This window comes from Ochotona curzoniae, unplaced genomic scaffold (assembly GCF_017591425.1).
Source record: "Ochotona curzoniae isolate NIBS_2020 unplaced genomic scaffold, NIBS_Ocur_1.0 contig_2294, whole genome shotgun sequence".
Lineage (NCBI taxonomy): Eukaryota > Metazoa > Chordata > Mammalia > Lagomorpha > Ochotonidae > Ochotona > Ochotona curzoniae.
Genome location: NW_024465405.1, coordinates 5826275 through 5840750, shown reverse-complemented (window position 1 = coordinate 5840750; position 14476 = coordinate 5826275). Strand labels below are relative to the sequence as shown.

Here is a 14476-nt window from a genome sequence, read left to right as displayed (position 1 = left end):
CCACGGGGGATCTGCCTGGGCTGCCCCTCCGGTGCCAGGCAGGCACCAGCAGCAGCCATGCAGGGCTCCACAGATGCTCCTGTCCCTGCACCCGGGGGGGCTGCTCGCCCAGGGCCCACCCCAGCTGCGGCCCCTGCATGGTGGGGATCAGAGACCTCAGCCCACGGGGCCCAGCAAGGAGAAGCAGAAGCGCTAAGCGGCCTTTGTGGGCCTGGGGCATTCAGGGCTCCTGACCACAGCAGCTCACTGTGCCCCAGTCCCTAGAGGGAGCTGGTGACACCAGTGTCTAGGCAGCACTAAGCCCCGAGAGGCCCCGGTGAGCCAGCTCATGACGAGCTCTCCACAGCTGCCTGGCTCGAGCAGCGCGTGGCCAAGCGGCTCCCCTCTGCCGCATGGCCGCCTGGGCTCAGGGAGGGGCTAGGGGGTCCTGTTCTGGGCTGCAGCATCTGTAGCTGTCCCACATCCCTGTGGCTGAAGTGGCCAGGCAACCCCACGCAGTGAGGGTCCAGCTGCTTGCTGGGGCTGTGGGCAGCACTGCACCTTTGGGGAGCAGGGCGGAGTGGAGGCCTGCAGGGCCCCGTCCATGCACGGGGGAGCCCTCTTAGTGGGTCTGGGCGCAAGAGGGAGGGTGTGGCTCAGCGCCCTGGCAAGCTGGAGGAGGGTCACCCAGGAGGACCCTCGACCACCCGCCTGATGGCTGGGGGCTGCGGCGAGGCCCCGGGGAGGTGGCAGGAGAGGAAGGCACAGGCCGCAGTCGCGGTCTCGGGGGAGGTGTGGCTCCCGGCCACTCCTTGCAGGCCTCCGGCGGGGAGCTACCCCAAGGTCCCTGAAATACATGGCTTTGGGGAGCACTGGCTCCAGCTGACCTGAGGGTGCAGGAAGAGGCTGGGTAGGATGCAGAGCCGGCCTCTCCTGGCCATGGGGAGGGTCACGTTGTCTGTCCTGTTTTGGCAAAGTTGTCCTGGGCCTCCGTCCTTGGGCTGTGGGTGGTTACCGCCACCAGGGCCCAGCTGCTGCAAGGACCAGGGGTAACAGCGGGAGCAGCGGGGACGCCTGGGGCCGGGGGCAGCTGGCGGCCGCTGTCTGCTGCCCCTCCCGCTCTGACAAGCCGGGCAGGGCGTGGGTCAAGGGCGTCCGTGAGCCCGAGCTCTTCCTGCCCACCCTGCGGCCACACACATCCTCGGGGCAGCCAGCTCCACTGCCCGAGCCGCTGCCATCGTCACCTGAGAGACAGGACAGGGGCTCAGCAGGCCCCAGGACAAGGCAGGGGGCGCAGGGGGCGTGGTCCCCCCGCCCCCACAGGGCTCCCTACCCCCTCCTGCGGCCCCCCAGCCTCACTGGCGTCCTGGAAGTCCACGTCATCGCCGCTGAAGGCGCCTCGCAGCCGGTTGGTCATGATCTTGAGCTGCATGATCTGCTGCCTGATGGTCATGTCCGGCTTGGTGATGTCCACCTCCACCTCGGGGTTGTTGATCTGGTTGGCCAGGCCGTCACCCATTACCTCGGGGAGGTACCTGAAACAGGGCGGGGGGCCCCCAGTCACTGCCCCAATGCCCCAGCCCCAGGGATTCCCAGAACAAGCTGGCTGCTGAGGGGGCCTCCTGCATCCACAATGTCACGGGAGGCGGGGCCACACGGGCACCTACCGGCCCTTGGCCATGCCGTTCCAGCAGCGGTCGTCGCTGCCAGCGCTCACGGCCATCCTCTCGCTGCACAGCGTCCCCGGCAGGCTGATCCAGAAGTCCTGGGCATCCCGGAGCCTGACCTTGGCATCAGAGACCTGCAGGACAGCAGGCAGGGCACTGGGCAGCTGGGGTGGCCTGGCCTGAGCCATGCATGGGGCAGGGACAGCTGGGCAGGCGCTTACCAGTCTGGTCAGTATGCCTGTGGGAGGTTTCTCCTGCAGCACCAGCTTGCCTCGACGCCGGCTCTCCTCTGGCCCTGGGCTCTGGGGGTTGACCCTGGGGTTCCCACAACCCTGGATGACCTGGAAGACACATAGGGGTGCTGGAGGGGCACGGTGGGGGCCACATCTGGGCCCGCCCGGCCCATGGTGGCCATGAGTGCCAACCTTGGCCGTGAGTGTGTCCTTGTTGTCCTGGAGGGTGTTGATGGCTTCTGCAAGCCACAGGTGCACGCTGCCGATGACCGTCTCTGCCCCCGAGGGGCCCCAGAACTTGTCCGTGATGAGCACCATGGAGTCTGCATGGGTGTTGACACGCACGCGTCAGTGCAGGACGTGTGAGCGGACAGTGCATGGGTGTTGACACGCACAGGCAGCCTCCCATCACCCCCTGTGCACACTGGCCTGGTGCACCCACAGCACCAATCGCCCCCCCGCTGCCCCAGCAGACAGGCCTGGCAGGGCCTCACCCAGGAGGTTCCTCCACTCAGCGTCCAGGTCGGCCTGGTTGGCCAAGCAGCCTTTGAGTACGTTCCGGCAGTAGTCAGGGCAGGGGCGGGCACCCGGGACCCCCAGACAGTGTGCGCAGTAGACGAGCTTCATGACGGCGCGGGTGCACTCGGGGCCCAGGGGCACCTGGGGGAGAGGCAGTGAGCCCACCTAGTGGCCGGCCACCAGGCCTCGAGGGGCATGGGGGCCCAGCATCCTGCCATCACTGACCACCCCCCCAGGGAAGCGTGGACACACCTCATCACCACTGCCAAGCAGATGAAGAAAGCCAGTGGGGGCAGAGCACCAGACTTCGTGAGGACCCTGGCTGAAGCCCTCCCCACCTGCCCTTCCCCCAGGGGCTTGGTGTGGGTGTGCAGCCCTGTGGGTGAGGCGCACGCTGGCCTTGCAGCCCCAGCTGAGCCCCAGCAGTCTGGCCAGTGTCCAGCTCTCCTCCGTCCTGCCCTGCACACCACGGGTGGGAGGCGGGACAGAGAGTGGGCCCCCTGAGAGTCCCGGCAGCCACATGCACGCACCTGTGCCACCCTGCGGACCACATCGCTGGCCACGCCCAGGCCCTGCACAAAGGCACGGGCGGCCACGAAGGCGCGGGTGGCACGCAGGCGCAGCTCCCGTGGGGCGTCCCCGAAGGGTCGCAGCGCCTCGGCCTGCTTGCCCAGGCAGTCCAGGTAGTCATCGGGCAGCAGCAGCTGGGGGTGCAGCTGCCGGAAGAGGCGCTCCAGTAGACGTGCCCAGAACTCAGCCAGTGTTTCCTCCAGGTGGAGGTTGGCACCGCGGTAGTAGAGGCGCAGTTCGGCGTAGAGGTCGCGGAAGGCTTGGGCATGCTGTGTGTACAGCTCCCCGAAGGCGCCAGGGAAGGCCTCCTGCAGGGCGCGCTCCGAGCCATTGAGCAGCTGCTGGAACTGGTCTGCAGAGGCCGAGGGTGAGGTCATGTGGCCGGTCCCTGCAGTTCCCTCCACTCCCACTGGCTGAACCCCTCAGCCTGAAGCTCATTTGGGGGAGAACTGGCAGGTCCCCTACAGGGTTCCCTGCTGATGCATCACTACCTCAGGCTACTGCAGCGCTCAACAAAGCCCTGTGTGGGCCCCACAGGGCAAAGGGACAGCTCACCACCATGCAGAGGTCTGTAGAGGACACCCAGGACCCCCCAACCACCACTGCAGACTGCGGACTCAGCTCCAGGGGGCTGGGATGCCCGACTCCTGAGGAGGCTAGCCCCCTGCAGTGCCCAGGACAGAGGGGTCCCTAAGAGGCCCAAGGACGTGCCTTCCCCATCTGAACACTGGGGCTGGCTTGAGCAGTGTACACCAGGGGGATGCCCAGGCTCCCTGAACCGCACCCTCTGTGAACCCACAGGAGAGTACGGGTGAGACCTGCACTCACCGTCGAAGTCGTGCAGCTGGGTGGCCAGCATGGCCTGCAGGGTGCGGCTGCTGTCCCGGAGTGCCGTCTCCAGCTCCCCGCGGCTGCGGTTGGCCAAGTTCTCTTCCATCTCACTGGTGCAGCAGGTGTAGCCCTGGGGGCAGATGCGCAGGTGCTCGCCTGTGGGGAGGGGCCAGCGTGAGGGGGACCAGGGCTTGGGAGCCAGGATGGGGTTCTCCTGGGCACAGCCTTGGCGGCTAGCACCCCCTGCCCGGACCCCGGAGCTGGGCAGTGGAGAGGGCGGTGGGTGTTTAAGCTAGCACCGGCTGTAGTGGGCACCCAGCCAGGAGCCAGGACACGCTCCTATGGGGGACAGGTGCTGCTACGGATGCCCCTTGCCCACAGACACTGGAGGGTGGTGCCGGCTGCATGGAACACATCTGCAAAGGTGCCAGATGCATTTGGACAAGGCTGCTGCATCCCACCTTGAGCTCCCCTCCCGTGGGAGGCGGGCCTTGGAGTGGTCCCTCCCACCGTGCGCAGGGACAGGGGATGGAGGAGCAGGGACAGGGGATGGGAGGGTGCAGCAGGGAGCTCAGCCTCCGTGGTTGACGCTAGCTCAGCTATGCTCTGTTCTGCAGTCACACAAGGGGGAGGCTCCTACAGACACCTGCCCCCAGCCTGGGGGCGGCCCACACCCCACAGATAGCCCCCAGAGGGGAGCAGCAGAGATGGGGCCTGGAAGGTTGGGATTTGGACCTAGCGGGAGGTTCCTCTTCCCCTGTTCCTGCATCTAATTCTGGAATGTTCTGAGGCCCCCAGCCATCTGTAAGCACTGCCTCAAGGATCCACTGCAGAACCCAGTGGGAGGATGTGGTGGGTGTGTCAGGGGAAGCTGGGGGTGGGACAGCCCCTTCCCAGACAGGGACCCTCAGTGAGAGGCATGGTGGAGCAGGGGACTCTGCTGGGCTGGGGGCTGAGGCAGGGGGCCTTCCCCCCTTAGGGAAGGGGCTGAATGCCCGTGCCCACCCCCAGCAGGATAGGAGCCGGCAGATTGTGTGCCAGGAGGGGGTGCCAAGTGCCGGCTCAGGTTCAGTGGTGACCACAGCCCTCAGCCCACCCCCCACGGCTGGCCCCTCGCCCAACGAGCCTCCCCAGCCCCCTTCCCCTCCCCCCACCAGCCCCTGGAGCCCCCAGGTCCGCCCGGCCACCTTGCCCAGCCGGCCCAGTGTCGCGTGCTATTCCAGCGGCCCCAGCACAGCCCCCGTCCCTCCCTCCCTCCTCGGACAGACACGGGAGTGAAGACACGGAGCCAGAGCCTGGGCACTGGCCTGAGGGTCCGGGCAGGCTGGGCCAGGCGGCCCCCAGAGGCCCGTGTGGGGCGCCCGGCTGCTGGCAGAGCCCTGACCCAGCTCAGGCCTGGCCACAGGGTGGAGGCACCCCCGCCCCCACTCTGGGTAAAAGGCCGGGAGCCTGTGTGGAGGTGGCCACAGATGTGTGCAGCCCTCTGTGCCCAACCAAAGAAGGGGTTATGGCCCCCTCCGCCCCAGATCGGAGCCCTTCTACCCCCAAAACCCCTGCCTCAGCGACTCAAACACCCCAGGTACCCTCCCTCATGCCACCTGCCACTGTGGCCTCCCTGAATCACCCCAAAGCCTCGCCAGGACCCCTGCCCACAGCAGCCCACCCACGGGTGCACCCAGCAGCCCTGACCCTCCAACGGGCTTGGCATTCCAGCTGTGCCAGTCCCTCCCCCTCCAGGAGGCTTTCTGGTTGATGGGCGAGTCCAGCCCCCAACCCAGCCATGTCCACCCGGCTCTGCCCCGCATACTCCCCACTGCCCAAGGCAGCTGCAACCCGGCTCCTGCCCGCCCCCAGCACTTCACCCGAGCAACCGGCAGCGCCTGGGAGCTCTCGGCCACGGCACTCCACCGCAGGGTCCCAGGGAGGGCGTCAGCCGCGGAACAAAGGCTCCGCGGGGCCTGGACACCCTGGCTGCCGTGGACCAGCAGCCGCGGGCAGCGCAGGGGTCTGCAGGCTGGCGGGCGGCGCAGAGGAGGGGGCGCTGGCGCAGTGGGCGGGCGGCGGAGCGTGGGGGCTGCGGCAGGCAGGCGCGGGGCGCGGCGATTGGCAGGGAAGGGGCTTGCCGCAGTGGGCGCGGCTGGCGGAGGAGGCAGGGAGGGGGCTGCCGCAGGAGGGATGCGGGAGAGCAAGCGCGGGAGGGGGTCCCGGGGGCGGGGCAGCGGAGGAGGAAGGGCTGCGAGGGAGGGGAAGGTGGTGCCATCCTGGCCAGCAACGGTTCCAGTGGCCGAGCAGCTAGGGGGACACGCGCGCCACCGAGGGCGGCTCCAGCAAGAGGCGGCATGCAGTGCCACCGCCCCCGCCTGTCACCCTCCCTGTCTCCCTGGGAACCACAGGTATCCCCAGTTCACACCCACCTGCCTTGCGGGGGCCGCGCCCATCTATGGTCCCACGGACCTAAGCTTTGCTCCCTGGGTCAGGGCGCATCCCCAGCGGGCGACAGGGTAGGAAGCAGCGGCTTGCACCCTGGGCAGCCCCTCTCACGGTGCACGCATCCGTGGCCGTCCACCACACCCTGCTACCACAGGCCCCCAGTACCTGCCTGGCAGCCCCTGGAAACACACAGCAGCTCCTGGCCCTCACCAGGTGCTGTGCCCTCTGGACAGGTCAGCAGGCCCAACCCGCAGAGCTATCCCCCAGTCCCAGGAGAGTTTGACCTGGCACCCGGCCCAGCAGAGGTCCGAGTGACCTGCTTTGCCAGGCCACTCTCCAGCCAATACCAGATGTGGGGCACCTTGGTCCACTGGATAGCCAGTGCCTCCTGTGCGTCGAGCCTCCAGAGGGGACCCTGGCTTAGGGGCTAGGGCAAAGAGGGCACCCAGAACCTCTGCCAGCCCACGTGCTAACAGGATGCAGGAGTGGTCTGTTGGGGTGATGGCCTACCCCCAATCAAGGAGGGGTACACGGGGACCCCCGCAACACTCAGCCATTTGAGGTTTTAGAATGGTTTCATCCTGGCCAAGCTTCACTCACTGATGCAGCCAACATGCGAGGGACATGCCTGTGGTCACTCAGTGGCTGGGACCTGCTGAGGCCAACCCCAGGTGGCCTTCCCAAACCAGGAGCCCAGTTTGGGCAAGCAGCCCCTATGTGCTGACCAGGACACTGTGTGGTTTCTGATCGGTGGCCTGGGCTGGCCCTGCACACGCTGGGGGAGGGAAGGGTCACAGCTGCAGGCCCTCCTGGGGGAAGCTGAGCAGAAGCCCAGACAGCCCGTGGGAGTCCCCCAAGCTCAGAAAGAAACCAGGCCAACAGAGGGCTACTCCGCCCTGTCACGGCTGCAGGAAGCAGGGTGAGGGTTGGGGAAGGCCTGGAGTGCTGAGGGGAGACGGAGATGGGGGCTGAATGGTGACGCCCCTGTGGCATGTCGCCATGGCAGCCCCCGGCGCACAGCTCAGGAGTGGGCAAGATGGACATGTGTGCTGTGTACATCTGACCACGAGACACAGGACCAGGGCCTGCGCTCCATGCTAGCTACGCAGGCATACCAGGGCTAGCCACTTGTTCATAATTGGGTCAGAGTATTAAAACACCTGAAAACATACAGGATAATTGTCCAGCTGCAATTCCCATTCAACCAGGTGTCAGACTGTCAAAGGAAAGCAGGGGTGGGCAGTGGAAGGAGTTCCCACCCACCAGTTTGTTTCCCACAGGGATGGACGAGAGTGGAGCTCAACACAGGACCCCCAGTTAGGCACAGGGACCCCACCTCTGAGCTAACCCCCATGCTGCACCTGAGCAAGCAGGCCAGCACACAACCTGGGCACTCCCCCATGGGGGGGGGGGGTCAGACTGCAGATGAGACTGGAGCCAGCGTCACGGTGGCATCTGTTGCCTGCCGGATGCCTGGTCAGTTTGTTGGCAAAATCTGGCAGCCCTTGAGGGGCTTATCTGCCGCTGTGCCTGCCTCTGGGAGGACAGGTCACCTACCCAGGCTGCAGGAGAAACCCCATCTTCCCCCAGCCCAGCATACTCCTGGGGCACAAGATAAGACCACCGAGATTCATGGGAATTAAGGGGCTCGCCCACTCCCAGACCTGGTGCCAGATGGCCAGCTGCTTCCCTGGCCCAGGCACCTCCTGGAGGGACGCATGTTTCCTCGTGGCTGGCCAGCACGGCGGTGCCTTGTGTGCAAACCCAGGCCTGGCTACCCCACTGGCCTACACCCTCCCCGCCCCCGATCAGGAGCTGCTGGGACCTGGACGGCCAGTACACCAGGAGTGGGGACAGATGACCCAGACCTGGTCCTGAGCACAAGGACAAGGGTCCAGGATGTCTGGGAAGGTGACCCTCCTTGGTCTGCTTGCCCTGCCCCTCCCTAGGGCCCAGCACACCCAATCACTCCCAGCTCAGGCCCAGCAGTGCCCACACCCATTTGGCAGGGGGTACCTGCCCCCGACAGCTCTCGGCATCATGGTGCTGCCTGCCTTCACCCAGACTTGGGCCTGGTCAGCTGACAGGACAGGGACCAGGCTCCAGGATGTGAGAGGAGAGACCTCAGCACAGCCCGTGTCCCACCAGCGGTCAGTGGGGTCCCTTCTGGACACTGGTAGCTTCCAAGGCCGACCCCCAGAGTACTTCCTACGTGGCCCTGCCCCAGCTTTGCAGATGCAGCTGTGGGTTCCATCTGGTAGGCCCCTCTCTGCCCATGGCCTCCCCTCAAAGCAGAAGGGGTCACTGCCGGCCCAGAGAGTCAGCACTGCCAAGGTCACAGGGCAGGGGCACTGGCTCCTGAGCCCCACCTCCTGCCACGGTGATGGCCATGGGAAGGACCATCAGCCTGCCCGGAAGTGGACTGTCCAGGCTGACGTGGCAGCACACTCAGGCACACGCACACCCTTCCCATCTCAGAGTGGCTGCCAAGCTCTTCTGACCAGTGACTGACCATCACCCCCGGGAGCTTGGCAGACAGGACAAGGGCTGCACACACAGAGGAACCCCAGGTGGGCAGCAAGAGCAGGGTCTCCTGGGCTGCACACCTACCTTGCAACCAGGCCCTGTCCCTGCCCCCTCTTCCCTGCTACTGTGAAACCCCATGCCCTCTGGGCCCAGACCCCATGCCAAGGGTGCCGGACACCTGGGGTGTCCTAGTACCAGGTGGGCAGGCACCCCTTACCCTGCCCTGCCAGGGGGACCAGTTCCTTCCCGCCCGTCCTCTTTCTAGTCCAGCACTTGGGGCTCCTGGTCTCCAGGTTCCTGGCATGAGGAAGTGGGGACTGGGCTCCCTGCAGTGGGACACTCGCAGAGGGCCTGGAGGGCAGCACAGGAGGGCACCTGGCACCCGGTTAGCGCATGGTGGGAGTGTCCCTCCAGCTGGTCGGCTTGGCTAAGAACGGTCACCTTGTGAGGGGGAGATGTGGCCCCTGAGCACAGGTAGGGGCCGAGGGGCTCCATGTGGAACTTGCGCAAGCAGCCCCCTCCCCCAGGGACCCCGCCCACCCCATCTTAGGACAGCACCCAGTCTCTCTGACATTGTTTGGCCATGGGTGGTCTGTCCTCTGTGTCACATCTCCAGTGGTCCCAGCGGTGACGCATTTGCCTCAACTCCCGCAGGAAGCAGACAGCCCTCGCCCCACGCCCACCATCGTGCTCATCCTGCAGGCGGCCCACCTCCCAGCCCTGCCCCCTCAACAATGCCCTCCCCAGGGCTGCTGCTTGCCTCATGTAGGATGCTCCCTACCGCGCAGGGTCCTCGCCCCCACCGGCGGACAAGCCCTGGACTGCTCCTGCTGGGAGCCAAACCTCAGCCCAGGGACTGACCTTGCAGGTGTGTGATCCGCACCCCATGTCCTGCCTTAGACAAGCTCTGCACGGGGTGCCGTCCGTGTGGGCTGCAAGACTTGTCCCTCTAAGGCGGCTCTGGTCAGGGTGTCCTGAGCACCATGGCAACCACAGGGCTGTGTGTGCTGAGCCAATCCTGCCGGTAGATGGCGTCAGCTTCCTCACTCCCCAGGGGCTGGCGAGTGGTCACAGCGGGCACTGCAGGACGCACCAGGTTATCATCGGACGGCAGGGCTGGCTCTGAACACCAGGCTGCTGAGGGGGGCCAGGCACTGCCCCCAGCAGGGAGCACTGCTCCCACTGTCCCCACCCCAGGGGGCCCCTGGTTGGGGTGCAGACGAGGCCTAGGGGCAGTTCTGGGAACCCAGCTGAGCTCCCTGGGTGCAGGGGCCGCAAGACAAAGGCCTTGACCAGGAAGGCGGGTAGCAGAGCTCAGGCCCTGCCCTGTGGAGACCCCTGGCTATGGTCAGTGAGCCTTGCTTCCGTCTTCCAGGTGCTGGCTGTTAGGGTGCCTGGACCCTTCCCCGGCCTCAGTTTCCCCTGTGCGGACTGCCATACCTAGACATGCTCCCCAGCTCTGGACACCCGGGGCTCCTCTCTCACTCCACCTGCCTCCTGAAGGTGCACCCCATCCCCAGGGACCAAGTTGCCCAAGGGCCACCCTGACCAGCCAGCTCTAGCCCGGGCCCTCAGAGGACCCCACACTGGGCAGAGCCTGGGCTGTGGCAAGACGTCTAAGAGCCAAGGGTGGTAGAGCAGGTGGCCAGAGTGCCCAGGAGCTGTCCTGTCACTCGGAGCCCACAAGGAGCCCACCTCCCGGCCCAGCCAGGGTCCTGGACCTATTCTACCTGGAGGCCTCCACTCCATGGGGCTGGGCCCGTGCATCACACACTGGCGCCAAGTCATGACTCTTCTGGCCATGGGCCACACTAGCCCTGCTCCAGACAAGATCTTAGGGTCCTCACTGTCCCCAGCATGTGACAGCCACAGGAGGATGCCCTCAGTGGGCACTGGGGTAAAGGGCAGGGCCAGGGCCGATGGGGAGCAGGTGTGCGCTGGGAAGGACCCCTAAAACCATGCTGAGTGGGGGGGCTTGGCTCCATAGGCCCCCAGCAATGCCCAGGGCAAGAGAAGGCAAGTTCCTGACCAGGGGTGCCAGGTCAGGAGGGGCTGGCAGGGCCTGTCCCATACTCTTGCAGGTGCTGGGCACCCTCACATAGCCCCAGGAAACACAGACCCTGGCCCTGCCACAGTGAGCGGAGCCAGGTCCTGCCCAGAGTCAGGAGCCCTGGGCGGGGCAGGGAGAACACTGGGCAGGGCCAGGAGTGGACACAGGGGCCTGGTCAGAAGGGGCACACAGGCCAGCAGGTGGGAACAACGGGGTGGGTGTGGGGCTGGGCCCCAGAGGCTCCTAAGCTTACCCAGAATTCCCCACTGTTACAGGAGCCATGCAACAGGCATGTGGAAGTCACAGGCTGACCAAGAACAGCTGGGACAGGGGCAGGCTGCCCTGGGCTCCCACCTGGGCCTGAGCCAAGCCTACAGCACCCGGTGGATGCGCTCCTGCCCCCTGGCCCAGTGGCCATGGCCTAGAGCCCCTCCCGACATGTGGGGCTCCCACCTGGGCAGCAGCAGCACTCTGCCTCTCCCGCCTCACTCCTGGCTGGCACCAGCCTTGCTGACACCTGTGCCCAGGCGTGTGTATAACTGACCATGCACTCCCTCCTTCCAGTCACGCTGAGCGTCCTGGGCCTGGCCATGTGAATGACTGACTGGCCAGGCAGTGGTCAGCCTAGACGGGGCAAGTCTGCAGGCCGGGGGACCAGAAGGCCGGGGCAGCCGTCCAGCATGGTCAGCAGACCCCAATGGACAGCATTTGCTCTCGGGGCGGCGTGGGGCAGGAGCATCTCTGCCAAGGGGCCCAGATCCCCAGGGACACACAGCTGCCCTCCCCACCTGTCGGAGGAGCAGGCCAGCTGTCCAGCACCGGCTGCACCAGGGACTGGCTATTGCGTCACACAGGTGGCCTGCCGGGTCCCGACTCCCTTGAGGGCTACTCAGAGCGCAGGCCTCAGGCTAGAGATGACGAAATACGGGTGGCTGGCATGATGGACGAGACCAGAGTGGGGCCCTGCATGCAGCCACGGGGGCGCGCAGGAGGGGACAGCGATCAGCCTAGGTTGTGCCAAGCTCATGGGATGGGGGGAGCCCCTAGAGCAAGGACGCGTCCCAGGTGTGCACCACAGCCGGCGGCAGGCCCTCCCTAGGCCACGTCCCAACCTCGGGGACCCGCATGTTCAGACCCAGGCCTGGGCACCCGAGAATGGCACTGTGACTATTCCCACCCCTGCACGGCAGGGCACGAGTGGGACAAACGTGGGCACCCTACAGCACCAGCCATAGGCTAGATAGGTACTCGGAGAACTCCCAAGGGTCAGAAATGGGGGCAGGGCCAGGAGGCAGGCCACGCTCCTGCCCAGCAGTGCAGAGGAGGCCAGCGCCCCAGCACAGGGAGGCCCTGCCGGCATTCCTCTCCTGCAAAATGGGACAGCAGCCGTGGTCAGAGCTGGCCAGGAACTCAGGCCTCGACCAGAGCTGGCAAGAGCTGGCAAGGCTCACAGCCTGAGCTCCAGGTGCCCCCACTCTGGCTCCCAAGGCTCAGAACACCAGTTCTTAGCCCAGCTCCCTCCAGGAGTGGAGTCCAGGGGTGCTCGGTGGGAAGGCTCCGGCCTGCAGGGAGAGCGTGTGGACAAGGGGCCAGCAGAGGGCGCCCGGCCCCCAAAGGCCCGGCCCGGTGGCAGCCAAAAGGAGGGGGCCTCGGGCAAGGCCACTAAGTACTGCGGAGACTTGTGGAGGTGTTCCAAGTGCCTGGGCCCTGTGGGGTCCCAGTGTCACCGGGCAAAGCAGAGGGGGCAGGGAGGGAGGAAGTGGCTCCTGGCCTCGCACAGCCGAGATGGGCACCGCTTAGACAACCAGCCCCTTGCACGCGGATGCTAGCACATCCCGCTGGCCCCGGGCCCCTGCCCAGGCCACCCAAGTCCAGCTCTGCCCGTCCCCAGGGACTGCCCAAACTCGGCCTCAAATCGACAGCAGTCGGTAGCCATGAGTGTACTTGGGGCCTTAAGAGGGTGCCAGAGCCCATGGGAGTGGCTGAGGGCAGGAGCTGACTGCTAAGGCCAGCCCTGGGGCGGGGGCAGCAGTCCGGCACCAAGTTCACACTTACAGCGAGTGAAAGGCAGAGCAGAGCACAAGGCAAACCGTGCCAGGTCCTGGGCTGCGGGCACCCAGGTGTGTGGCCTCAGATGCACGGTCCAGCGCTGACCACAGGGTTCTACATCTGCAGGGGAGCGCAGGGCGGGGGGGGGGGGGCTGTGCTGGGACAGTGCCCAGAGCCCACCCACTGCTCAGCAGGCCACAGAACGCTGCCTCCCCCTGCGGTGGGCGACTGTCTCCCCCAGCACCATCTGGGCGCCCCTCCCCCACACGCCCACTTGGCATGGGGTCGGCTCTGCTCGGCCCGGGGCCCAGGCCCCCGTGAAGGCACGGCTTTAACCCGCTTGCGGATCTGGGCGGCCTCGGCACCCTGCGCCCGCCGTCCGAGCTCACAGGCGCTTCTGTCCTCGGCGCTCAGGGCGCGGACCGCAGGCAGCTGCAGGGCCGGGGCCGCCCGGGCGCGGTTCTTACAAAGGCGCGGCAGGGCCCGAGCGGGCTCCCGGGCGCCGACCACCTGCAGCTGGCCTCGCGGCTCCCGGCGGCCCCGAGTGCCAGGCGGGGCCTTGGCGCGCGCTGGGCCGGGGCGCCGGCGGCACAAGTTCGCGAAGCGCCGCGCACAGCCCGCGGGTACGGGTCGCGCAGCCCGCACCGGGGCCCACTGGCGGTCGGGGGGCGGAGGGCGGGTCTGAGCGCGCAAAATCCACTCAGGCTACTGGGGCGCAGGACTGCGCGGGCAACCCCGAGCGGCTCCGGCTTGCTCTCGGAGTCCGCCCCGCAACCCAGACTGGCGCCCGCCGGGACTCGGGGGCCAGGGGCGCCCAGCCCGAGCCGCGGCGGAGCGCACCAAAGGCGGCCAGCGCCCGGCCCGGGGCCCGGCTGGAGCGGCTTCGCCGAAACGGGCCGCGGTGCGCTTTGGGAGTTGGGACCCAAAGAGGGCCGCGGGGGCGCCGGGGGCCGGCGAGATCCTGTGTTTCGGGCAGGCGGCCGCTCGGGGCCCAGCGCCAGGGAGCCCCGGAGCGCCGGGGTCCGGGCCCGCAGACACCCCCACTCACCCGAGATCTCCGCCTGGGGCACGTCGCTCAGGCGGAAGCCCTTGGCTCCGTAAATCTGCCGGACTTCGCTGCAGCTGCGGCTTTTGCCGGCGGGGTCTCCGCGGGCGCAGGCAAGCAGCGCGGCGGCCGCGCAGAGCAGCCACCAGCGCCGGGCCCGGGGCTCCATGGCGTGGCGGCCGCGCTGCCCCCCGCCGCCGGCCCGCGCCCTCCTCGGATCCCGGCCGGGCCCCGCGCAGCCCCGGCCCGCGAAGGGCAGAGCCAAGGTCCCGGCGCGCGCCTCGCGCTCCGGACGCGGCGACAACAAAGCCGGCGGCGGCGCGGGGCGCGCGGGGCGCGAGGTCCGGCCGCTCGCTCGGGCCGCCCAGCGCGCGGCGGACGAGGCGCGCAGCCCCGGCTCGGCGCCTCCCCCGCCGCCGGCCCGGCCCCTCGGCGGCCGCGGGCGAGAGCAGGGGCGGGGCGCGGGCGGGCCGGGGCGCACCGGGGCCGCGGGGCGCGCGGGGCCGCGGAGGGCCGCCCTTCCCGCGCCGGGCTGCGCGCTGCGGGGCGCGCCGGGGGCAGCCGGGAGAGCGCGGGC

At 67.6% G+C, this 14476-nt stretch overlaps 1 protein-coding gene across 1 annotated transcript; it reads right to left on the bottom strand.

The window, feature by feature from the left end:
• Positions 1-304: 304 nt before the first annotated feature.
• Positions 305-14161, bottom strand: GPC1 (glypican 1). The gene is made up of 9 exons (XM_040972488.1): positions 13903-14161; positions 3797-3955; positions 2929-3320; positions 2374-2539; positions 2072-2202; positions 1868-1987; positions 1647-1780; positions 1339-1514; positions 305-1223 (listed from the first exon to the last, which is right to left on the bottom strand). The coding sequence occupies exons 1-9, from the start codon at positions 14066-14068 to the stop codon at positions 991-993; spliced, it is 1677 nt and encodes a 558-aa protein (XP_040828422.1). The 5' UTR covers positions 14069-14161; the 3' UTR covers positions 305-990.
• Positions 14162-14476: the final 315 nt, after the last annotated feature.